This window comes from Mytilus galloprovincialis, chromosome 10, assembly GCF_965363235.1.
Source record: "Mytilus galloprovincialis chromosome 10, xbMytGall1.hap1.1, whole genome shotgun sequence".
NCBI lineage: Eukaryota > Metazoa > Mollusca > Bivalvia > Mytilida > Mytilidae > Mytilus > Mytilus galloprovincialis.
In genome coordinates, this window is record NC_134847.1 from 7,594,090 (window position 1) to 7,620,360 (window position 26,271).

The 26,271-nt window shown below is 30.9% G+C and overlaps 1 protein-coding gene across 1 annotated transcript in view; it reads left to right on the top strand.

Annotated features, from left to right (window-relative positions):
• LOC143048847 (uncharacterized) overlaps window positions 1-23,443 on the top strand; it is a 59,888-nt gene extending 36,445 nt beyond the window's left edge. Inside the window, exons 12-28 of the mRNA XM_076222716.1 lie at window positions 81-218; window positions 2,659-2,811; window positions 4,631-4,783; window positions 5,873-6,166; window positions 7,036-7,317; window positions 8,690-8,884; window positions 9,241-9,345; window positions 10,161-10,336; window positions 12,146-12,335; window positions 14,212-14,376; window positions 14,894-15,025; window positions 16,953-17,092; window positions 17,694-17,780; window positions 18,751-18,826; window positions 19,995-20,135; window positions 22,073-22,103; window positions 23,027-23,443. Of these exons, the coding sequence (XP_076078831.1) occupies window positions 81-218; window positions 2,659-2,811; window positions 4,631-4,783; window positions 5,873-6,166; window positions 7,036-7,317; window positions 8,690-8,884; window positions 9,241-9,345; window positions 10,161-10,336; window positions 12,146-12,335; window positions 14,212-14,376; window positions 14,894-15,025; window positions 16,953-17,092; window positions 17,694-17,780; window positions 18,751-18,826; window positions 19,995-20,135; window positions 22,073-22,103; window positions 23,027-23,165 (2,597 nt within the window). The 3' untranslated portion in view covers window positions 23,166-23,443. The remainder of the gene's footprint in view (window positions 1-80; window positions 219-2,658; window positions 2,812-4,630; window positions 4,784-5,872; window positions 6,167-7,035; window positions 7,318-8,689; window positions 8,885-9,240; window positions 9,346-10,160; window positions 10,337-12,145; window positions 12,336-14,211; window positions 14,377-14,893; window positions 15,026-16,952; window positions 17,093-17,693; window positions 17,781-18,750; window positions 18,827-19,994; window positions 20,136-22,072; window positions 22,104-23,026) is intronic.
• Window positions 23,444-26,271: the final 2,828 nt, after the last annotated feature.

Genomic DNA, 26,271 nt, shown 5'->3' on the forward strand with positions numbered 1-26,271 from the left:
ATAAGAATGTGTACGGAATAGATTTTAATTTATGAGTGATCATTTAGATATGTTTTTGATACTTGTGACTTTTATTCCAGATGTAGCCCTAAATTCCACTTGTATTGCTGGTCAGCCATCAGATCAATGTTCAGACCCTAAGGCAGAATGTACCTCATCTTTGACATGTTATTGTAAGAATGGATATTTTGAAAACAGTGGAAATGTTTGTACTAAAAGTAAGTTTTACAAACATGATTTTGTACCAAGGTAATTTACTTGATTAAACAGGCGATATTTAGAACAAGACTTTATTTTGCGTCACCTATATTAAGTCAAATATATCTAAAAGTTCATTTAATTGTGTTGAGACAAACTTATGCGGTACTAACGATTTTAAAGATGCATCGTTTCCGGTGTGAGTGATAGTCTGTATATCAGTTTGTTCGTTATAATCTTCGTCATAAATCAGCTTAGTGTTTTGGGAAATAGTTTGTTGTCACATCAGCTTAACATTGTTTTACTATGGGGTCAATTATTCATTACTTTTTATTTGTTGTTAATGGTTTTGAACTAGAGGTTAGTGGGCGCATGTGCCCTGAAATATATACTTTGTGGCATTTGCTGTTGTGAGGAATATGCAAACCCGTGCCATGTTAGTTTTTTTAATGCCCTCCTCCTGTGTGTTGACCATCTTTCCTCTTGTCCGTCTGTCTGTCTGCTAGTCCTTTCGTCTTTCATTCTTTTCATTCGTTCCAAATTATACTTTTTCAATTGATTTAAATAGTTTGTTTGTATAATGTGTTGTTAGGTAAATGTCCCAGATAAGGCTAAGGTTGTGCACTCACATATACATATGTTGAACACCGTCTCAATATCAATATGCCTGTCACAAGTACGGGGTCGGTAGTTAAGTTGTTGTCCTTGGTTCATGTCTTTCATATTTTTTATTCGCAATTTTTTTTTTTTCATAAACTAGTTCTTTATATCACATTTAATTTTTATATATTAGAACATGATACAAAGACATATCCGGATATTGTTCCCGTTATCATTTGAACTTTCAAGTAATAAACTAGACTTCCGTTTAGGATGGTTTTAAATTACACACAGTTTTCTTTGTGGTCATATTGGGGGGTACCTTCATGAAAACAATAACGGTAAAAGTTTTTGCCAAATGACGTTAACGGTAACTTTTTGGTGTATGACGATAAAATGTACACTCTCTTTAAGACGCTAAAAACATCGACAGATTTGACGAATCACGTTAATTTTTTTTGGGTCGGTAACGTTACTTATTTGAGACCTGTGACGAATCACGATGAGGATATTTTGACGATTATGATCACGGTAATATTTTAACCAATTTGCCCCTCACAGTAGCCGACTGACGTTAAAGGGCATTATAACCCTCTTTCATAGGTGCTTGAAGAGAGGACATATTTTTTCGCTTTATCTGTTTACTATGAACATACAAACAATATATAAAGTGTACATTGTATTTGCTATTTACAACCAATTCCAAGTTTATTATCAACGGCGGTCATATATTACATGTTTTACTTTTACTTTCTTTTAAGCTACTTATAATATCTTTATTTGATCCAACTTATCGTGAACAATCTATGAATGGATATGTAATATTTTTTTCTCTCTGTTTGGGCTGTTTGTTTGTTATCTATATTAACCAAACTTGCATTAATCATCAGCTCAGTAGTCAGTGCATCGGTACGGACATGATTTAACAAACTTTACTAAGATTGTCCGTTTATAAATTTTGAAATCATTATGAAACTAAGGTTTCAACTCCATCAGACAAAGTTGGCTTAAGATGAATTTGGCTATTTATTTAATGTCGTTTTGACATATAGCTCTTCAACGATTTTCGGTACTTATTCATCTTCGGATTTTAAATGTTAGGCTTTGAGCATTCCTGATGAAGGTAAATCCAGAAAAGCACTTCGTACGCAAAAAATTATTTAACGAGAAGTTTTTAATTTTTTAGGATATTTATAAAACACAAAATTATAGATTCCTTATCTACTTCTTCTTAAAGAACTTTTAAAAATAGTTCTCATTAATCCAATTTTTATCTCATTGTTTGTATTGTTATGAAAATTATTGATGTTGCCTTTGGGACCCATAATTGGAAAACAAGATATCTTCTTCTTCTTCTTTTTTTATACTTTCCACCAAGCTCTAAATGCCCGCGATTTCGCGGATGTGTTCTAGTATATGATATAAGTATATAATATGAGTATATAATTGACCAATGTGGTCCTTATTTACTCAGTTCCGTAGATTGCTTTCTATAGTATACAACACTAGACAAAATATCTGTATTGGGATCTAGAATAGTTTTCAGTTTAGAGTTTGAGGAGTCAAGCTGATTAAAATTAGGATAATCCTGATGATCTAAATTTTTACAAATTGTAGCGTCAAATCGGCAAGCACAATACCCCAAAAAAATGTTCTATATGTGACTACCAGTTGTCTAAAGTGCAATAACTTTCTTATGGTCACATCCTATGATTTCTAATACAGACGTGAATTTGTACTATTCTTTATTAATGACTATACACATGTCATTATTTCAAATATGATTGACTTTGTGGGATAGAAGATTTTTAAAAAAAAAACTTTGTGGTTGTTCTATTAATTGTTTATATATGATTTCAGAGGTTGTATTAAATGTTGTATGTAACACAGGCCAGTCAAATTACCAGTGTGAAGATGTTAATTCTGAATGCAAACAGGAAACTGGAACAGTCACAGACAAATGTCTGTGTAAAAATCATTTCTATTCAAACACTACAAACGTGTGTGTAACAAGTAGGTACATGCATTAAGTATAAACTTTGAATCCTAAGAAAATTTATCAATTATTATTCTGTAAGAGGATGATTAATAACTGGACATGCGGTATACACTATATGTTAAATCCTACAATGAGTATATTATGTTTATATATTTCGATGAATAACTTCTTTTTCGTCGTTACTGCAACATTGATCAAGATGGAGAAGTAATCATTATGCTTTGGATTTTGTTTGCGATTTTTGTATGAAGTTACAAACGGTATTCATGAATCTGTCTCAACAGTTTGTTATATTTAAAAACAAAAACGTTATTTACAGAAATTACACAGTTTGTTATGTGAAACGTCACCAGTGTCTGACCAGAAAGTTGATAAACCAGGGGGTATGTCGAAGAACGTTTTGTCCTTTTTCTAAAATAGTTCTTCGGAAGGTACTGAGACCTTGTTGAAAAATATTCCGCATCAACAAATAATACATGATGGTGTTTTAATAACGTGTTATATTGTTCTTTTATTTGTCTTTGTTCTATTATTAATATTACTTTTACTGTTTTGTCTGTTTTCTGTGATATCCATTTGTCGTGGCTCGATACTTATACATCTCGTCAATGTGTTTGTAATATCTTTCATTTTTTGCTGGTGTGTTTTGTACGTGTGACTTTTATGTTTCTTTAGTACACATGACGTTGCGATCCCGCCATTATGTTATTGCTCTATTATAATTTTAAAATACCTTGAGCGATTTATTTAACTCGCCTATTGGTATGAACCATATGGGGATTCTTTAAAATTAGACAGAACTTCTTGATGGTTTAAAATATCGGTCTGTTCTAAAAATAGTTCTATCACAACTTTTGATTTTCTAACCCTATAGACTACCATTCTCCATGTGAAACTATATTTTGTTTTGAAATTACTTTGAACGACAAAATTATTTTATATATCTTCCTGTGTGACGTCGTCATCTTATGACGTCAAACACGCAAAACAATGCATGTAGTTGTTAAATTTGATAAATGCATTTTGTGATTCTTTGTTAAATATTTGTTTGTTTTGAAGGTGTGACACAGTGATGGCTGCTGTACCTATATATTGACAATTGTACCCACTATGTATGTTTTGTTCACGCATACATTGGAATTTGTGAAAAAAGTGTGAGGTTTAGCGCTATAAAACCAGGTTCAATCAACCCTGTTCTACATTTGAACATGCCCGTACAAGTCAGGAATATGACAGAAGATTTTCATTCGATTGATGTATGACATCATTTGATATTGTCATCTGATTAAGGACTTTCCAGTATTTTTGTGATTTTACTTTTTTTGTATTTTAGTTTATTCAGTTATTTTGTTAGTGATGAAGGTGATGAATGTTGTCTATGATTTTGTCATATCTTAAATTAGCAAGGAACATTGATTGTACTGCATTTGTTACGAAAATTAAAATCACAAATATACTAAAACTCAGAGGAAAATTCAAAACTGAAAGTCCCTAATCAAATGGCAAAATTAAAACATCAAACACAAAAAGTCATATTTGATTTAGAATAAAATATAGAAACGAATACTTAGACAAATTTACCATAGTACAGTAACCCAAACTTGTGATGTAAAAGTACTGAACAATGCCATATATGTATCAAAAAACTTTAAAAGGCATATTGACAAAGCAAATAGTAAAAATGACAGACAAGCATACACACATATTTTAACAGAACGGGATGTTTAAGTACATGACCACGCTATATATTTCGAAATAACATCAAAAGTCATACAGACAAAACACACTAGCAACAATGAAAGACGAGAATAAACTCTAGTTTTTGTTTTATAGAAAGTGCACTTGAGGAGGTCTGTAGCAATGGACAGCCAGCTAACCAATGTTCTGTAGCAGATTCAGAATGCATAGCCGAAGCTACAAATAGTTTAGTGTACAAATGTTTTTGTAAGGCAGCCTTTTACAGAGATGTTCATACATGCAAAGATTGTAAGTTTAGCGTAAAATAATATATTTTTTTATTTAAGTTCATTATAAAACATTGAGTTGCGGTGTGATGTGAATGATGCAACTTTATATTTACAACTGAATAACATTGGTGACTTTTGAACAGAGGTATACTACTGTTGGCATTTTGTTTTACAGACCTGTACACAAGTAATTGGTTATATATGTGTATGACTATACCTCACTGACATAGACAGGAGCGATATACAATACACCTTAATTAAAATAAAAGCAAACATAACAAACAAGATTGAAAGCGAATGATATGAAAATCGGTACCGAGCACACAAACAACCAAAATGAGAAAGTGTCAGGAATGTTCTTATCTACGAATATTCGGTGTTTTTGAAAGTTAAAAAAAGATTTATCATCTCAAACATATTTCAAATAAGACTTGTTCTATCAACGAACAATGATCTTAACTAATGGGAAGCTTAATGTTTGAATTAGCGATAAATAGAACATGTCTGTTTGCATGTTTAAAACGGTGACGTCTGTTGGCATTATCATCTAGTATTTGTATACGCCAACTTATTCTTCTAGCTTCTTTTTAATTTCAATGAAAGAAATCTTTGTTTTAGTATTTTTTTCATCGTCTTCTATAATAATGATAGACAGAGAAATGAACAACTATAGGTCACCATACGGAATCAACAATGAGCAAAGCCAAGCTATAAAAGGCCCCGAAATGACAGTGTAAAACAATTCAAACGTAAAAAATAATGGTATGATTTAACGGCCTAATTTATGAACAAAAAACGCAAACAAACGACGACCACCGAATTACAGTCTTCTGACTTAAGAACATGCACATAGATTCATGTAGTGGTTACACTTCTAATGGGATCCCAATCCTAACCAAAATCTGGAACAGTGGTGTAACGGTACAACATACAAACGAAATATAAAACAGTTGTTTATCTGATTTAAATTTCTATGTTTTGTTTTTAGGTATACGGTTGTATGGCTTTTTGTTGTTTTTCGATTTCTATTTTTAGAAACTTAGTACTTTAAGTGACTAGTCTTAAGTGGCAAGTTGTACATCTAAACGATATTTGTTTTTTTCTTCAGTGACTGGGCTGAGAGTGAAAAATTTAGAAGTACTAAGGGACACAACTGGAGAGGTTTACTTTAAGATAACATGGACTATACCTTATACTGTTGCTTTTATAAACAAATTACAAATTAAAATAACTGTAAACGGCGGACATGCAGAAAATCTGATTGATGTTGATAAGACTGATAATCAGTATAATATGACCAACAGACAGCCAGGTCATACTTATATAGTTGAGGTCATATCGGTGGAGACTGCTAGTCGACCTTGGGCCCAGACTACTAGTGTTGTCTTACAAGCTGGTACAAGTAAGTACAGCAATCAATTACAGCTAGAATATTTTGTACTTACACCAGAATGGCACTTCAAAGTCGTTAAATATTTTTTCATTGTATCTAGATACTTGTAATAAGTCTAATAATTCATAACATTTGGTCACCTCATCTAATATGTTAAGCATTAATGATTTATAAAGCGAAATAAACGTTTACTTTTATGCTACCTTTTATGAAGTATCATATTGAATAATTGACATAATGTAAAATATTGAAAAAAAGTCAAATTAGAAAAGTATATATTTCAATCATAACTATTCCAGGAAGATCTAGATACAGATCACTGTACTAGTATACATATTTTTAGGGGCCAGCTGAAGGACACCTACGGGTGCGGGAATTCTCGCTACATTGAAGACCCATTGGTGGCCTTCGACTGCTGTCTGCTCTATGGTCGGGTTGTTGTCGCTTTGACACATTCCCCATTTCCTTTCTCAATTTTACAGATATACTCATCTGGTATCAGAATGCGAGTTTTTATGAATGCAAATCTCACAGTGTTACTTTATTCATATTAGTTAGTAGAAAGTGACTTTAAAATAACTTTTCACGCTCTGGTCTTTATATAAGGAAGTAAATCACAAGAACATGGAAGTAGACATGATTGAATAACATGTATGAAAGTAATCAATAACAAGACAGTACGAAGATAACTAGGAACCATATCAAAAAAAGGATTTTTTTTTATATAAATGTAAAACGAATGTTTCAAGGACAATCTTATATATTATTTTAACTGCTAGTGCATTCGATGTTGTTTCAGGAGATTCCTTACTATTGACGTGACTGATATTAGAATCAATTAATGATCATACTACTACCTATAGTAATAACTTTTGTAGGACCTGCAATGCCAAGTGCAATTATAACTAATGACATTTTGGGACCATCAATAACTGTTTCCTGGACTGTTGGTGGTATCATACAGCATCTCAGTGGTACTATAAATGGTACATCAGTGACACCGAAAACATTTAACATTACAAATATTGTCCCATCACAGATTCCACTACAGCAGTTTATTACAGTGAAGAATGGTGAGAGATATGTTATTACAGTGAGGGCTTATAGTAATGGATTTACCAGTGCAGAATTCACAGCAACCATCAGAACAACATCCACACGTATGTTTGTTATGTTTTTGTTTTTTTTTATCTTTATTGAGATGTTATTGTCATGAAATATTACCTACACAATACAGACAAAAAATGAGTTTTTAACTTTTAATAGACGTTATTGATAGCGAGAGAACATTTTATGAATTATACTGCCACTATAGAAAGGGGCTATAGTGCAATCACCTTGTTTGTACCTTCGTTTGTTCAACAAATATGTTCATCCCTTTTCTCTAAAAACACTTAAGAGAATGACTCTATATTTGCCAAAAAACATAACAGCAGTGAGTTGTAACATGTTAGCATTTGTCTGATCTATCCAATTACGATACGTGGAATTTAGGTGAATGTTGAGTTAATTTAGAAATGTTATAAATCTGATTTCTCCAGTACAACCAATTAAGATGAAATCGTATGTGGTGAGTAGTTGAACAATAATAAGGTGAAAAGGCGTTCATTTTGTCGATATTCAGACCTATTGACCATTTGCCATTTACTTTGAATTTATCTTTATGTTAAATGGATGCCACAAAATAGCATGTTTGTAATTTTCTAACTTGTTAGTCAACTAATTCCTGTTTTTCTGATACTTTAAATACGGTGGTATATTTACTTAACAAGTGATGATTTCTTGTTGAGTTTTTAAAATAAATTAAAAGAATATTAAAAATCATTTATCGAACTCCTTCAAAGATTTGATTGAAAAAGTCGACTGCATTTGTAAAACAGAGGCGAAAAATACCAGAGTTACATTCAAACTCATCAGCGATAAAGATATTGACAACGAAATGGCTGAAAAACAAAAATAGCAACAGACAAACAATACTACATTAAACACAAACTATAGACTAGGCACCACAACACTAAAACTAGGTGTGATCTTTGTTCTCCGGAAGGGTACGTAGATTTTCTCCACACGAAGTAGATTTATTTCAAAAACAGAATTTTACATCCTCATTGTGCAAAGTGTACGGTGATGTTTTTGTTATAAATCTCTTGAATAAACTTTATCTTTAAGGTTGTCAATTTAACATCAATATTTTTTTAAATATTGTTTTGTCGTAACTAAAATTGCTTTAGTTAAAGCTAAAATATAACTACAATTAGCTGATCAATCTAATTGAATTTTAGCCATATCTTCAATAAGAAAGTTACCGTTATTTGTACAGTTATATAGCATATACTGTTCATTCATTACCATTTTGTTTGTTCATCCGAAATAAACTTTTGTTTGTTCATCCGAAATAAACTTTTGTTTTATGTTCCAATGAAGATATCCACCACTCCTCAATGTCATATCACTCTTATAAATTCTTTGTTTATATCATCATTGCAAAGACTGTGAATTTAGAATTGCAAATGGAATATATACTTATTTCAGAACCAAATCCTCCAGTCATTAATACTTGTGATAACCAGGATCTATACGAAAACCGAATGAATTTAAGATGGAAAGAACCACAAGTACCAAATGGTGATATTTCGCATTATACTATATATATGAGTGGTACAGCAACAAGAACCATCAAGACAGATTCAAGTACAGAGGTTCAAAGAATTGAAAATTTACTGCCACGTAAGTTATTTGTAAAATATATAGTAAAAGTATGCACCTCTAGAAATAATCCTTAGTTTATTTTATGTAATGTTTTTTTTTCTGTACTAACTATACATAAAATAATTGTGATTTAAAATGATAGGGTTCTTATTGAATATTTATTGTATTTTTCGAGAAAATTTATAACAAATCTATCGTATCATATATCGGGGTTTTTGTTTTCTTGTCGAATTCTCTCAATTCGTTATTGTGTTTTACTTGACCATACATAATATAAATTTCACTGAAATATTAATTTGTTATTTCTTGGAAACTAATTTACATTTTTTTCTTTTTAAATTCAATTTTAGAAAATATCTTATTTATAATTTCAGAACGACCGTATTGTTTTCAAATGGAGACTGTCAATGATGCTGTTTCACCTCAAAGTAATAAAAGTTCACGATCTTCACAGGTTTGCTGTTACACAAGGTTTGGAGGTAACAAATACAGTAAATTTGAGAAAATGTACCAAAAAAGTAGTAGTATTTGACAAGGTAAAAGATGTTGAAAAAATGTATATGTAGTTGGCAAGTTGTAAAACGTTGCTCTCAAAATATGTTTTGATATTTTAAGGGATCTGGAAAATATTTTGTTACTTTATTATCATAAACTATCATCTTTTATCTGTCTTTTTGGCCCAATTTCTTTTTTTCTTCTCTAAATTAAAAGAGATTCATTTATTTAAGTCCGTATTTTGGTCCGTTAAATATTCCTTTGTTAGTATGTCCTCTCTTTATCATGTTGAAAATTTAGTTTATGATAGTATGTGCTCTCATTTATATGAAACTAAGTACACATGTTCAGTATGACATGAACTAGAAAATTTATAAATAAAAAAAATTGAATTATGTCAAAATATTTTTATTAATTGATGATTTCATTTGACAAATCAGGGTTTTGACAAAGAATTTACCGTTCACTGAAAATGGAAATACAAAAATATATCCCGGAATAAAATTATTATAATCAGTATTTTAACTCCTACAAAAGAGAGGCGAAAGATACCATAGGAAGAGTCAATAGATAAAAAAATAAACTGACAACGCCATGTCTAAAAATAAAAAGACAAACAGACAAATAATAGTACACAAGACACAATATAGAAAACTCAAAACTAGGCAAAACGAACCCCACCAAACACTGGGGGTGATCTCAGGTGTTTCGGAAGGGGTAAGCATATGCTACCCCACATGTTACACCCGTCGTGTTGCGTATGTTATACAATGTATTTGATTTGTTTTTAATATTTAAGTTGCTAGATTGCCACAGAATGTAACTTTGTTTGAGGTTAAAAGTAGAAGTATAAAACTTTCATGGATGACACCGACCGACGTTAAGGGAGTTTTATATGGATACCGCGTCATCTTAAGGGTAGAAGGTGTATGCAAAGGGGAAGTAGTGTATCAGTGTACAGATTGTGTAGGAGCAGTAAGTTATAAATTTCTAATTTAGATGTATTTATTACCCTGTATCATGTGTATTGGCTCATATTTAAAAGAAAATGCATTATCAGAAATATTTTATCAGTTTGAACTTAATTAGGCCACTAAAAATCAAATTTGTTAGATCTTTTACTTAGTCATGTAAGTTGTGATCAGCGTAGGTGGATACTGATGGATATTGAGACACCATAAGCTTAAGCAAATGAGTATAAGTGTTACCTTATGTTTTATTCTATGTTCAATAGCAGTATTTTATTTTACGAAACGCATAGATCCTGTAACAGATTTGCCTGGTGCAAACACTGAAGTAGTTAAATACAATTACTTTTAATAACAGTAATAACATATTTTTTACTGAAAGGGATGATTTTTATGTCGTTCTCTGGAACGCGACGTAAATTCAAGTTTATATAATGACTCATTGAAACCTCTTTTGAGTCAGAAGACGTTAATATGGACAAGTCTTTCAACTTGAATACTTCAATTTCTCATATATTATAACAGTTCTATCATATATGGGGAAAGTTATCCAATTTTTTTTATTTATTTGCCTTAAAAAAGAGAGTTTTGAGGAAATGAGAGGTATAAATGGACAAAAAGAAATTCTTATAATGAAGACAAGGCGGTTTGTTAGTGGTATTTATCATCATAAAGTCATCTTTGTGTATCATATATAACTAATTTTAGGCAGATGAGAGAAATGTTTGATCATTTATTGGTCTTCACTCTATTCTATGATGTGGTTAGAATTAGATTTTTCGAAGAAATTTTGCACGTATCGCTGTAGATTACTTTCATTCCAATAAATTTCACTGAAACCATAGAACGGAATATGATAAACCTTGACAGTAGTGCTAGAAATTACCAAGTCTTCGTTAGGAATAATACTACCAAAATGACGTACATCTTATCCGGTTGTATACGCAAAATAATCAACAGATAATTGACAGTTGTAGGAAATTTATCCTGTATTTGATTGCAGTAAAAAACAAATCTAGGTCATAAACATATATTTTGAATGTTTCTTACACATTTATTTTGGTTTTTGTCTTTCTTTAGAATATTTTTGGAAACCTGATGTTACATCGTTACTAAATCTTATGCACAAGTAAAAAAGAGGTGAAAATTTGATTGGTTAACCTCCAATTTGAAAGTCTGGACCCTCAATGCTCTTCAACTTTGAACTTGTTTGGCTTTATAAATATTTTGATATGAGCGTCACTGATGAGTCTTATGTAGACGAAACGCGCGTCTGGCGTACTACATTATAATCCTGGTACCTTTGATAACTAATTCCAGTGATAGTTAAACTCTTTTATCATGTATATGAAATGAAATGTAATTTAATTTTTTTTTTATTAACTTCAGAGGATACCACTATTATCATGCAAACTATTCAGAGTAAAAAAATAGCATACATTTGTCAGAATAACTCACTTGAATTTCTTTATCAAGTATCAAAATACAATTGATATCTTTTTGCAAAAAAAATGAATTTCGCATATTTTTTTGAAAAGTGCAAATTTATAAAAGGCAATTAGAGAAAAATCAATTGTTGTATTTGTATAAGACACTTAATGCCTGTTTGCAAATCAAATGTAATGCAAGTTTTAATTTAAAAAAGAACTCCCTTTTTTGTTAATTCGATATTATTATAAATTGTTTTGACAAAATTCTATTTTGTATAGAGACAATAACGAGGTATTATAAGCAACAGTAGAAATTGTTGGATCAAAATTTCCTGTGAAACATTACTCAATTGTCTTTTGGCTATTTCATTTGATGTATATTTCAGAAAACAATTCTCCTTAAAACCTGTGATGTCCAAAAGAAGGTGAATATCAGTTCTGTAGATGCATACTCAAAAGTTGTTACAACGATTGATGGTCTGTTCCCATATATCAGTTATCATGTCTGGATTGCTGCAGTAAATGGAAATGGTGACGGAGAAAAAAATGAAACATTGGCTATGACAGATTCTGAAGGTAAAACATTTCCATTTATAAAAATTGAAGTAAAGTTATGGAAGGTGATCAATATTAATATGATGTTAAAAAAACAATTTATATATGATATTGCATACCTTGACATCAGGTAATAGATTTGCTTGCAATCAGATTTCACTTCAAACGGAATTCTTAACATGGTTTGTATAACCTCTGGATATTTAGGCAGTATGAGGTATGCCTTAAGACATATATATCTCGAAGCATTAAAATTTCTGTTAAATAGTTTAATAGTATCATGTCAACACAGAAGAAATGACTTCAGGGCTTGTGATAGAATGAGATTCAAAAGTGCAATATCTGTTTGATATCATATGCAAAGTATGTATGTCTCTTGCGAAACAAACACAACACGCAAGAAATTTTGTGGCGACAGAAAACCAATAAAAATCAGAACAAATTCATAAGACAAATCGAAAAGCCAAGTAACCGTCAACAACCAGCCGTCGTGATACATTCATAAGAACTAAAGGTAGGTCATAGGTATAGACTTTTTGAGATAGCATTTTCTAACAATTTGCTAAACTGAAGATTTAACTATGCTTTTCCCAAAAATATAATAAAAAGTATGTGTCACAGTGCTATTTCCCAAGCTATGAGTCGTTGAAAATTGCCAACATTTGGTTAGAATGTTCCTGAAAAAACGCATTTGTGTGCATAAACCAAATTCTATTAGATACAATTTTGAAATAAATGGTTGGAAGAGTGGTATTATTATATGTTTTAAGGTGGAACCCAACATTTTCACTAAAATTAATTTGGCTCGTTTAATTTTCATAAAATTTTGACATAGTATTTACTTTGACCCTTTGACAAAAATATAAAAAATTGAAAAAATTTGAACCAACCATTTATCAGAAAAATTACACAGATTATATAGCCATTTGACAAACACTAATTTTTATCATTGAGAATCTTAATTTTCCTTTTACAACAGAACGTAATTAAAACGTTTAGCTGCTTTCACAGAGTTATCTCCCTGTAGTGTTAGGTACCACCTTAAGAAAATAAAACGAAAAAATGGTTTCACCGAACTTGTTGTCTTGCTACAAGTAAAAAAAAATCCCTAATAGTTCATAAATGTTTTATTAAAAGAGTTATCTCACATTAAATGGCTCATTTAAAAAATGATTCTAAAAACAAAAAAATAAGAATATTTGTTTAAATATTTTGTTTAAGGATGTACTTAGGTGAGGTTAGATAAAAATTAAGAAATTAAGAAATTAAAATTGATACTTTAAGCTGGTAGAGCATCAATTAAGGATCAAGATAAGCTAAAAATATTGATAGGTCATGGACCTCCTTTATGATATATTTGAGATTTAAAATATGGCGGGAAAAGGCTGACTCGGACTTTTAACGTATATTTGCATTGGTTCATTTGGGTCTCAAAACAAATGAAAGAAAATCAAGGATCTTCTAAAATTTTGGTACATGACCTTTCATGAGCTATTAAGTCTTATATGAAAAAATAAATGGGTGTTATGGGGCAAAATACTTTACACTGTATTGTATGGAAAAACACCAAGGGGTCCGAATATTTGGCACAAATTCCAAAACCTCACCTAAGTACATCCTTAATACAATAAATCAATTTTTTTTATATATGAATACATTTAAACAGTCTAACCATTTAATCTGTCTCCAAATTTGCAGTTTTCGACAAATAACTAGACCAATTTAGTGCTGTAATTGTACAATCCAAGATGGCGGTATACCATGAATCTGCGTTAAGGGGTGTATAGCACCAACAATTGATCAAACAATCACTCAAAATTATTGTAGATAACTTTCTGGATAAGTTTGCTTTAATATGTTAACAGGTTTTTTTTTTATTTCCATCACCATATTTTAGTGCCTGAAATACCAAGCAGTGTGACAACTACAGTACAAAGTGCAACAGTTATAAAGGTCAAATGGACCAAACCAACTGTGAAACCGGGCAACACAACGTATAGGATAAAAGCGTATGAAGTTTTGGGAGGAACATATACATATGTGAAAGATATCATAGTAAATGGTTGGTACTTATATATTGCAATATGAAGGTGCGCTCAAGTCGTGCTTCATTGATTCCCTTCATAATCAACCAAATTTTTCAAACGAAGAGGAGATTTGTCCCCCAAGCCCACCTAGGATCAGCCTATGAACCAAATCTCATTTAAAGATAACTAAGCCTTTACCAGAATATGAAAACTAATTAGAGGAGTTTGTACATTTGAAGAATGAAAAAAAAACCACTTCAAAATGTTTCATCCTTTGATTCCCAATTCAACATATTATCAACACTGCATTAAATGTTACCGGTCTTCTCTGATTTTTTTATATTATTGTTTTTTTCAATAGAGGTTCATGGATATCCCTGTTCATAAGTGTGAATATATCAACTTAATGATAAAGAAAAGTTGTTTTCTTTTAGAAATAATAGTTCTCATAGATAGATCTGATAGAAAAATCATGAAATACATACCCTTTATGATATACATTATTATATTTAAAAAAGTGTTTGATTTTTAAATGTTTGATTTATTTTAAAGGATATGACAAAGAAACTGTTGATTTCACTGAACTAGAGGAGTACTGGGACTATACATTTACTGTAACAGCAAGTACAATCAAAGGTCCCGCTACTTCACTTATGACTACAGCTGTAAAGACAAACCAAGCTCGTTAGTGTTTTACTATGTTTTCCTCCACTAATTATATTCTAAAAACGTACAAAAACATACATAGTTGTTGGATGTAATAAAAAGAATGTATCAACTTTATGATGCGTCAGTCTCATAACTGGTACATATGTAATACCAGAAAATACGTACAAAGGTAAAAAGATGTTCCCTAGAATTTTAGAAATAAAGTAGACAATCCTTCTTACCCCCGGCTTACCATATTACCTTAATTTTGATAGGTTAACGTACGTAATTAAACAAAAACCAAAGTTCGGAATGCTGAATATACATAGAGAAGGAAGTTGCTACCAATAACTTTATACGCTGACGTCGTTTACAATAAAACATTTTGCTTTCCACTCTTGTAATTACATTCTTGGGATCAAAGATCTAAAACCATTTCGTCACCAACTGAAAATTATATAAGAAGGGCTTCTTATATAATACGTGAATATATCTCTGAATTAAAAACGAAAACCCACTATTCGAACAGTTATAGTCCTGGTTGTTTAAATGATGTTCTGGAACATTTTCAGACTTAACGCCCGTAAACCGGATAGATAATGTATAAATAAAGGCAACAGTAGTATACCGCTGTTCAAACTCATAAATCCATGGACAAAAAACAAAATCGGGGCAACAAACTAAAACTGAGGGAAACGCACCAAACATAAGAGGAGAACAACGACACAACACTACAATGTAACATACAAAGAAACGGACCAAGCATCAGACAAAATCCCACGAGAATAACAAATATAACATCAAAACCAAATACATGAATATGAGTATAAAGCCATGAATCATCCTGGCACTCTCTGAATATATACAATAAGGTTCTCCCTTTTTGAAAGAATATGGCATTGCAAAGATTGAAGACTTTGATAATTAAAAAAAATATATTCAAACCGCCGTAACAAAATTGAAATCCGACGGAAAAGGAACCACAGAGCACTTTTATTGATATCGGAAACTGACATGACAAACTAGCACTTGTAAGATTTAAGGCTACTGAACCCTTCTATTGGTTTTTTAAGTACAATTTGATTTTAGAATGTATAATGATACATTCTAATCTCATATATAAAATCAACATATAAATTATCAATTTTCATATCTTATATATAATTAAAATACAATTTGATATTAGGCTGAAAAGAAGGATAAGATAAAAAAAAAAGACACTTGTACCGTTAAAAGCAGAGTACGTGACAAACAAAATAATGAACTTACTTAGAACCAACCCTACAATGATACTGAAAATATCACTGAATTTCTGAATCATACACATATGTTTGGTGTATGAAAGCACCATTATTTCTTTATATGTTGTGTGTATCAAACAGTGCAGGCTTTACCTTGTATAAAATCTGGTTGATTCCACCTGGTTTTAACACTTGCTAAACTTCTCATTTGTGTGACGAAAATTGCATAGAATACCGTTTTTTTCAAAACAATGTGTGAGCCAAACAAGAAACATAATAGGTAAAAAAGGTGAAACAAAAGGGGTATTTCATTTAACATGTTTTAACCGAAAATACAGGTTTTGTAGATTGCTATTTTGATGGGAATTTACACCCATTTATACGCCTTTAATTTAAGAAATAATCTCAGTTTGATATACATCATCTTTCATTTCAATATTGCATAATAATTGTTTCTGATTGAAATAAAAAAAATGTTTAACTATGTATATTGTTTGGATCAAGTTCTTAAAATACTGAATGAAAAAATAGTGATGGTCTTTCCCTGCTAACTGCAATCCTTGAATGTTTATCAAGAAATATATTTTGCTATTTTCAAGTATCATTTACATGAACGGTTTCTTAAATGTTGTAAATGAAACCCATTAAAACATGCGTGTTATATATTAATATCCTGTTAGTATTTTAAATATAATTCAAATGGACTTTTTTCTATTTTTCAGCTCCAGGAAAAGTGACAAATTTTGAGATAATGACACCAGCAAATGTTTTTACGACAATGCAAGTTTTATGGGCTATACCTTTATTAAGAGAAAGAAATAGTATCATAAAAGAGTATATAATTAAACATAACATCAGTGGGGTATGTATAAATATTTTAAAGTTAAGCTGATAAATAACTGTGGTGGCATTAACGTCAGAAATCACAATACTATAATGATATATTTTAAATGAAATCATCCGTACGGTACGTGTCTCCTGAATATTCGTTATTAAAAAGAACCACAATCAAACATTATTAAGAAGCAAAATGAAAAAAATAATTCCAAGAATACAAATAGAAAGTTAATAACAGTAAAACCTTGCTAACGTCAATTTTCCCAATCATGTATATGTACTCTATGTTGTTATTGTAAAGAAGATAGTAAAGGGAAAACCAAAATTAAAACACCCTCAATACAATGACATAGGGAAAAAGGAAAAGACCAAAAAGACTAAAACCGTACACACGAAGCTAACAAATAAATAAATCATCATAAAAACAAGGAAGCAACATGAATAAAAAATACTGCGGTGATCAACACATCAACTATAAAGGGTAATCTCATATTATTTAACATGCTTTTTTCATAGTGTTACTTATAACAAGAGCATTTGGAGAACAAATGCTTTGAATATTGATTTTACAAAAGAAGGCTATATGAATTTGTAGGTAGACATATATCGTCTTATCCTTGTTTTAGGTTACGATAGTTGAAACTATTCCTGCGGAATCTGAGATGTTACAAAAATTTTATTACATTACTCCGGATAGATACTACAAAGTTGAGGTACAAGTTATTTATGTGACTCTCATACAAGTTAGAAATTTAACTAACTATAAAACCAGGTTTTATCCACTATTTCGTAACTAGGAAGATGCGTATTACAATTGAGGAATATGACAGTTGTTTTCTATTCGTTTGATAGGTTTACACTTTTGCTCTTTTATAAGAATACGGAAGTTTTGTTTTGTTTTACCTTTTAAGCATATGAAATGCGAATGAAGAATTTGACTATTGATATTAGACCAATACTACCATTTCAAAATGCAGATACAAGTCCAAGGACAAACAACAGTTAACAAAATACTACTCTGAAAACCAAGGCAGATCCACAGAACAAAATTAAAACCCACGTTAAGCACAGTTGAGTTTGAATGTTATTGATATGACAAAATCATATAAAGGAAAATAACATTTCATTAAATTCTATCAAATGCATTTTTTCTAGATAAATCCACTTCATGAATCCCTCACAGTTCAACCGTAAAGTGGTATCGACTCAGTTCTAGTAATAAGAAATATGACATAGATCCATTGCTTGCGTCTTTGGCGTTTTTTCATTAACCTTTATCCTAGGTTATTGTAAAATGGAACATGCATCATCATCATCATCATCATCATCATCATCATCATCATCATCATCATCATCATCATCATCATCATCATCATCATCATCATCATCATCATCAAACATATTAATTTTTTGGTTGACATGACAATAACCGATATTAGCAAAATGAAAACATTGGTAAAGACGATTAAGTAGTGTAAAACACAAACCTCGGGATTCACATCCAAAGTATTAAGTTGCAGGTATTTGCTTCACAAATGTGGATACTTCCTGCTGTAATGCAAAAACAAAATGTAGTTTATGATTAGTGATAAATCGAACAAAGCATTTTGCGTTCATCTTTTAACATGCGTTCAGTATTTTGAGTGAGAGAATATTGATAATTACAGTATTTCTCTTTAACAGCTATCTGCAGTAAATATACTTAACCAACCTGGAGAGAAAGTACACAAAATATATTTTGCGTCATCAAAAAGTAAAGGTAAGCATTAACAGATGTCAAATTGCTTATACTGGTATATGAAACTGCAAAGTTATGTTTCCATCGGCGTAAACGAATTGCACATATGATCTCAGGGATTCAATTCAGCTTGCATTAAGACATCTGCATTATATATCTTCTAGATTTATACTATTATTTTAAATCTTCGTCTTCATTAACTAAACAACGAAACGATCTTATTTATAGAAAGCCATAATATGTAAGAAAAAATTTCCCATATACATACACTTACACTCTAATTACAACGAACGATCCTTAACTACTAGGTTTTCCGGCAGCTTGGAATTATATTTGATATAATCAATTCATCTATCCCAAAATGTAACACATAAGACAAAGGCTCGACCAACATCATCCGAGTCATTACTACGTTCTTTATCAACAACATAATAAAAGATAATGAGCTCCGATGTTGATGACTATGGAGCTTAGAGTTCTTTGTGCTGAATCAGGACGCACGAATATTAACTAAAATATCATGAACTAACTATGTTTTAATATTATTGTACGTTGCGTTAATGCTAGAAGATTTGTATGATTTAATTTTATTGTCTTAAAAAAGCTTGGTATCCGATTGTTGATACTTTTCTTTTAGACAATTTGTAATATTTTAATCTTTCTAATTTGCGATATAGAGTACATTCCAATCTTTAAAAACCATTTACACTCATATAACAAGAGTCAGTTTGAAAATATGCATCATTGTTATCTGAAAAGTACAGGCGTAGGTAATGGGTGATATTCAAAACCCACCTTGTCGAAGAAAAGCTTACAACGCCGTGGGAAAAAAAAGGATAACATCGCTCAAGTTCACAAAACACTGCACAGAAAACTAATTATTAATTAGCTTGAAACCAACCAATAACTTAGGATGAGCCTAGATTTCTGATCCCTATGTCGTGTCGCCAGTGCAAATATAAAGACGCTGAATAATCTCATTTGATAATTTCACATTTGATGAAAAGGGAACCGGGATTTGCCGGGATTAAGCTTACAACTTTTTTCAAATTTACGTGGTCATTTGTGACACAGATATTCTGAAGTATGATACCAGCAAACCAAGATGATAATCTAGTGTATCCAATTTAATCATATGCGTTAGTTTATTTATTAATGTGTAAGTTCTTATTAGTTAATATATTTATAGCACAATTGTCAGATACAGGATATTCAATTGGAACAGTAGTAGGAGCTGCTGTTGGTAGTGTTATATGTAGTGTTTTTGTCCTCGTGTTTATATTTTGGTTATTCCGGAGACACAGAAAAAATAAAACTTCTAAACCGTCAAGTAAGTATAAGCATTTTAATTTAAGTACTAGTTTGCTTAAAGTGATGACACAGTATGGATGCACACAACCAAATGAATCTCAGATCTACACAAAGTTTTTTATTAAACAAGTTTCCAAACTTAAAATGGCTTGTTGGAAACAAATATGAATAGATTTAATGCGATGAACAAAAGGCAATCATCATCTTGAAAGTAAATTTTCTAAATAACACGAATATTAGAAAGTTAAATCACAAAAATACTGAACTCAGAGGAAAATCAATTCGGAAAGTCCATAATCACATGGCAAAATCAAATAACAAAACGCATCAAAAACGAATGGACAAGAACTGTCATATTCCTGACTTGGTACAGGCATTTTCAAATGTAGAAAATGGTGGATTGAACCTGGTTTTATAGCTAGCTAAACCTCTCACTTGTATGACAGTCGCATCAAATTCCATTATATAGTCACCGATGCGTGAACAAAACAAATAGACATAATAGGTAAAAATGTCAAAAATAGGGGTACAGCAGTCAACATTGTGTTATCATCTTAATCACTATAAAAACAACAAATGTAACGAAGAAGCACAAAAAGGCATACATCAAATTAACATCCTCATTTTGATTATATTATACGATTATATTTGTCTATGTAAAATGCACCAATCAAGGAAGGAGGGTATGGGTACTGGTGTAAAATTGCGCGTTTGAAATTCGCACAGGTAGACATGAAATAATTTTGTCGTTCAAAGTATGACGGGATGCATAAATACAGTCACGCAGAATAGATATAACAAACACTGACTTAGCAGTTAAAGTAATAATAATAAATATAAAATAATAGTGTGGTTCAAAGTATGACGTGATACATAAGTACAGAGTCACGTAAAATGTATATCACAAAAAAAGTTGGTTAACAGTAAAAGTAATATTAATGAATAAAATAATTTTGTCATTCAAAGTATGACAAGATACTTCTTCTCTTCTTCTCTAAGTAAATTCCTCCGCAACGGAGCACCCGTGTCACACGGTATAAAAAAATCCCTTATTTTTATTTATTGCTGTTTAAAAACATGGAGCAGACTAGATTAGAATATAAACAATCCTTAAAAGATTATTGTTGTCCTAAAACCGTTTATTAATGTAAAAAAAACACTAAAATAAAAATATTTACACCTACTATTTTATGTACATTAAGCATATAATAATGTTAGTCAAAATATCTTAAAACGTACAGATTAAAAAGGGGTGAAATAGATTTACTGTTAAAAGGTAAAAGGGCATAGTTTATTTATTCATTTATTTCTTGACAGAAAAAATAAAAGGACGTCAATATTAGTTTAAAGATATAAACACTATAAAAAATAGCTCATTCTCTTTTGATCCAGAAAAGTTACATCAAAATAACATGCAATAGAAATCAGCATAGAAATATCATATTACTACATTATATCGTCAAAGTAAGAAACAACAACTAAAGTACAAGCAACACCATTATTAATTATCTATACCGAAGAATTTCTGCAGTGAATAAAATTAAAATCAAATCATCTGCTGGTATCACTCCATGCTTTTTAACATTCAAATATCGGGTACTGAATTTCGGAAAAGACGTCATATATCAATCAATATTATAAACATGGTAAACACTACTTGTTCATAACCGAAAGTGTAATGCAACAAAAAAACAAAGAAAAAAAAAATAATGTATGTATCTATAATCTTCCATCTATAATTTTGCTTTATCAATACAAAAAAAAAGTAATTTTTATATCAAGGCTCACGAATACCGAAAAAATTAAATAAATAATAAAAAGAAGACGAACATTAATTATTTTCGAAAATGTTTCGGCATATCAACTATATGCATTGCATTTTATTATCGATTTGAATGAAATGTAGGTGTGTTTTTTTTTTTGGAAAATGAATTAATTCTCAACATTGTTTTACAGGAACAAAACATGCACGTGAAGAGTCAAAAATGTAAGTAGAAAGTTCATACAAGCCTAGTACTCAGTGATAATTGATACAACATGACTTAATTAATTAATTAAACAAATAGTGTATCAAATTATGAAATTAGTTTTTTTAGTGTTTAATACCATTATTTATTACAATGCATAGTTATATGAAATTTAATCTACAGTAAACTGCATATATTTGTCCTAAAATGCCTTTTCATTGATTACAACATAATGAATGAAATGCATAGTATGAAACTTTGAGGAGAGATGGGATTCAAATAATGCCAAAAAAGATACCAAATGATCGAATTGATCAGCCTATTAAACAGGGACTTAAGATCAGGAAGGCAGCATAATATATCTTCACATCAAATTCAATTTCAATCATACACGTGTGCGTATATATTGTCATTAGTGGTGATTGATCTAAATGTAGGAAATATCACTATGCTAAACGGCATAATGCACTAACCTGAAAAAACATTAGACACACGAAAAAGTGCGCTAAATTCATTTATAAAGTACCTTTGATTTGAGATGGTTACCTTCAAAATCCAACCATCAAATATTACAATTGAAGATCAAATAGCTTAACAGTATCAAAGTACTGGTTATTCGGCACGTTACACAATATTGAACCTTAAGTTCGCCAGTAAAGTCATCGACCTAGTGACGGCTATACAAAATTGCAAGAAAATATCAAATGCGCAAAGTTTGGCCTTCCATTTTATAATCAACGGTGGTAAATGCCAAACATAAGACATTTGAAAGTATCAAGTGTTGAAATTGAGAGCTTGAGCTCTCGTGTCTATACATATCTTGATGTTTATCGACATTTTATAACATGTTGATTTTAATTACAGCAAATACAGATATGAACGCAATTAACAATGACTATATCACGTTACATAGCCATGACTTTTAAAAGTATTATCTTTTCAGTGGAGACCAGTACGAAGACATAGGAATGGACAATGCATCCTCCTACCAAGACTTTGGAGAAAAAGACAATCCGAATGTATATGACCAGATTGGTCGAGTACACACTGTAGACAAACACTATGAAAATATGTTACCTTAAAAGTATTTTAACCTGTTTTGCTTGATATGACGTATTGTAACAAAGTTCATCTTGCACTACGCATGTCCATATAGAACCGTCATTGCGGGAACCTATTAAGCTCTGACGCTAACTACATTAATCATACCTAACTAATACATTAAGAATACGCTTACATGTTCAGTTATTAATTTAGTAAGCTAATAAATATACTCTTATTTGTTCGTTAGTTTACTGAACATAATATAACAACTCGAGACAGTTTTCACACCAACAAAACAAAGGGTAAAAAATGTAACATTTCATAAGATTATGATTTTCAACATTATTTGACTTCTAACAAAAGTATATCAAAATCCCTTTCTTTAACTTAATGATGTTATATACTGGGACCCATACTATGAAAATTGTTCGGATGCAGTTTGAATCAAATTCGATCACAAGTAAAAAATACAAACAGAGTGATTTTCATGTTTTGACGTACAAAATGAATATTTTTAAGGCTTTTGTGTAAAATATTTCATCTGAAAACACAAACTGACATGGTCCAGCATACCAATTATTAAAAAGAAATTTTGAGTAACGGGAAGTTTTGCAAATTAGTATAGATATAATACCTATTAAATTACAAACAGTGTTTTTCTACAGACAGTACCTTTGGTAAGTGGAAACACATTGATTGGTTTAGGCATTATTTTGTAAGAAAACAATACCCTAAATAATCTTCACACAAAATATATCATTAATTGTTAATGATTTTTTTCAAAGAGAGTTCTGTTCAATTTGAACATCGTTTTCACTTGTGCTGACAGATGATCCTGTCGGGACATCTTGTGTCAATCAAAGATCCTACAAAATATCGGAGGGATTGATTTGTTTGAGATATCCGTAACATTTCCTTTTTATGCCTCATATATTTGCATTATGGTTTCTGGTCTGCGCGTACGTTCGTCCGTTCGTTCGTTCGTTCGTTCGTTCGTCTGTCCGTCCGTCCGTCAGTTTCGTTCGCCCGTCTATTTGCCAGTCCGTCCCGCTTCACGTTAAAGTTATTGGTCGAGGTATTTTTTGATGAAGTTGAAGTCCAAACAACTTGAAACTTAGTATACATGTTTCCTATGATATGATCTTTGTACATTTAATGCCAAGAATTTTTACCCATTTTTCAAGGTCTACTGAACATTTAAAATGATAATGCGGAATGGATATATGCTGTTTCGTCTTGATTTGGTTCTTTTTCTACAGAGGGGATAGTGATTTCATTTTGTATCGAGGAACAAGTATCGATTATGAATTTTCAAAAACATGAAACAATGATGAATGTCACTTTTTTGAAAATAAAACATCAGTGTATATAACATCCCACGTACATATACTCTTTCTCGGTTAAATGCCATTTACGTGGAATAAAGGCAATTATATTGATAAAATGTCCATTTCACATGGCTAAAATCCATCTGCCCTGAAATTTTCATAGGAATCAGACAACCCATTGTTGGGTTGCTGCCCCTGAATAAGTAATATTAGTGAAATTTTTAAGTTTTTGATTATCATATTCAATATTGTTATAGATACTGATACATTGTAAACTGTAAAAAACAATAATGTTCAGCAAAGTGAGATATACAATTAATTAAGGCGAAGTGTACGTAATTAAACTGCACAATGGATTTTTTTTTAATTTCACATATAAATTCTGCTTATAAAATTACACCAGAAAATAAAATAAAAAAGGGGGTAACCGTTTTTGTTTTTGTGATACGAGCCACTGAAATTAATAGCATGATACGCCAAAAATACAAAGGATATATAGGGAAAATCATCAAAATTAGTAGATATTTTTACATTAATTTATCAAGATTTTCTTCTATTTTGTTGGTCAACAATTTTTTTTTTAAATTGATACAAATGTATCCGATTCAAAAATGAAAGACGAATTCATCGGTGCAAAGAATGTCCTTAGCAACCGTGCTAGTTTTTACGCTACTCCTTGTTGAAGTTTGGTTTTTTGGCCGGAACATTAAAGTTATTCGGCGACCTCATCGTCTACAGTAACGTCGCCACAACTTCTACGTCGTAACTCTATTATACCGTGCAATGTCGTATCACTGTCGTTCGTGTGTATCACCTATCTTACTATGTGTTACAAATGATCTAGCGTTGTAAATAGATAAAATAATAAACTAATTTTCCAAGTTTGTAATTAAATTTACCGCAAATGAAAGAAAGTTACCGTAGATTTTATTAATTTCTATAAAAGAGTGGTTTCCACACATTTTTTATTAATTTTTTCATGAATCAAATATCGAGTTTGAATTTGTCCCGGTTAACACAGTGTTGTCAGAATGATTTGATCGGTTTTAATATTAGGATCGGGTATACACATCGTTTTCCATCTTACTTCTGCATGTTTGTATTTAAAAAAGTAGACTTATTTTCTGCATATATTCATTTCCGTCATTTCTGTATGGTTCTGAGGATTTGCACACAATATATTCTACATCATAAAACCTTTTTCATTAGTCATGTTTACACACATGCTCGTGACGCAACTCTGCAAAAAAAAAATATTTAATTTTACAAAATTTCCCGTCGCGATTCTTTAACTTATGACAAAGAATGATGTAATGTTTGCTGTATGGAGTTTTTCAGTAACATAAGAAAATATTTATTTGTTCCATGCATTATTTGTTAAAAATCCACATACACGGATTTTAATAATAAGCATAATGCATACAATGGCTCTTCAACTATTTCCGATCGGTTCTTATACATCCGTGGCTTTCAAATGTTCGGTTTTTAGTATTTTATATCAAGGTTAATCCAGAAAAGCGCTTCGGACGACTGAAATTTAAACGTGCATGTTGATTTCATTTAATCTTCAGAATTTTTTAGGCCGTAATGAGGTTAAAAAAACGACTCCCTAATTCATCTTAACAAAATAGAAAAGATCAGAGTAGGTATAACTTCCCGTCGCAGATATTTCATACATATTCAAGATAAAAACATACACCTGATATGATACTTTTGATTTCGACTTACCTAGTGCAATTACGACAGGAACATACCCAGTACTGTTATACAATAACATTGTGTATAGGGAAATGCTTTAGCAATGTATATAGTGTAA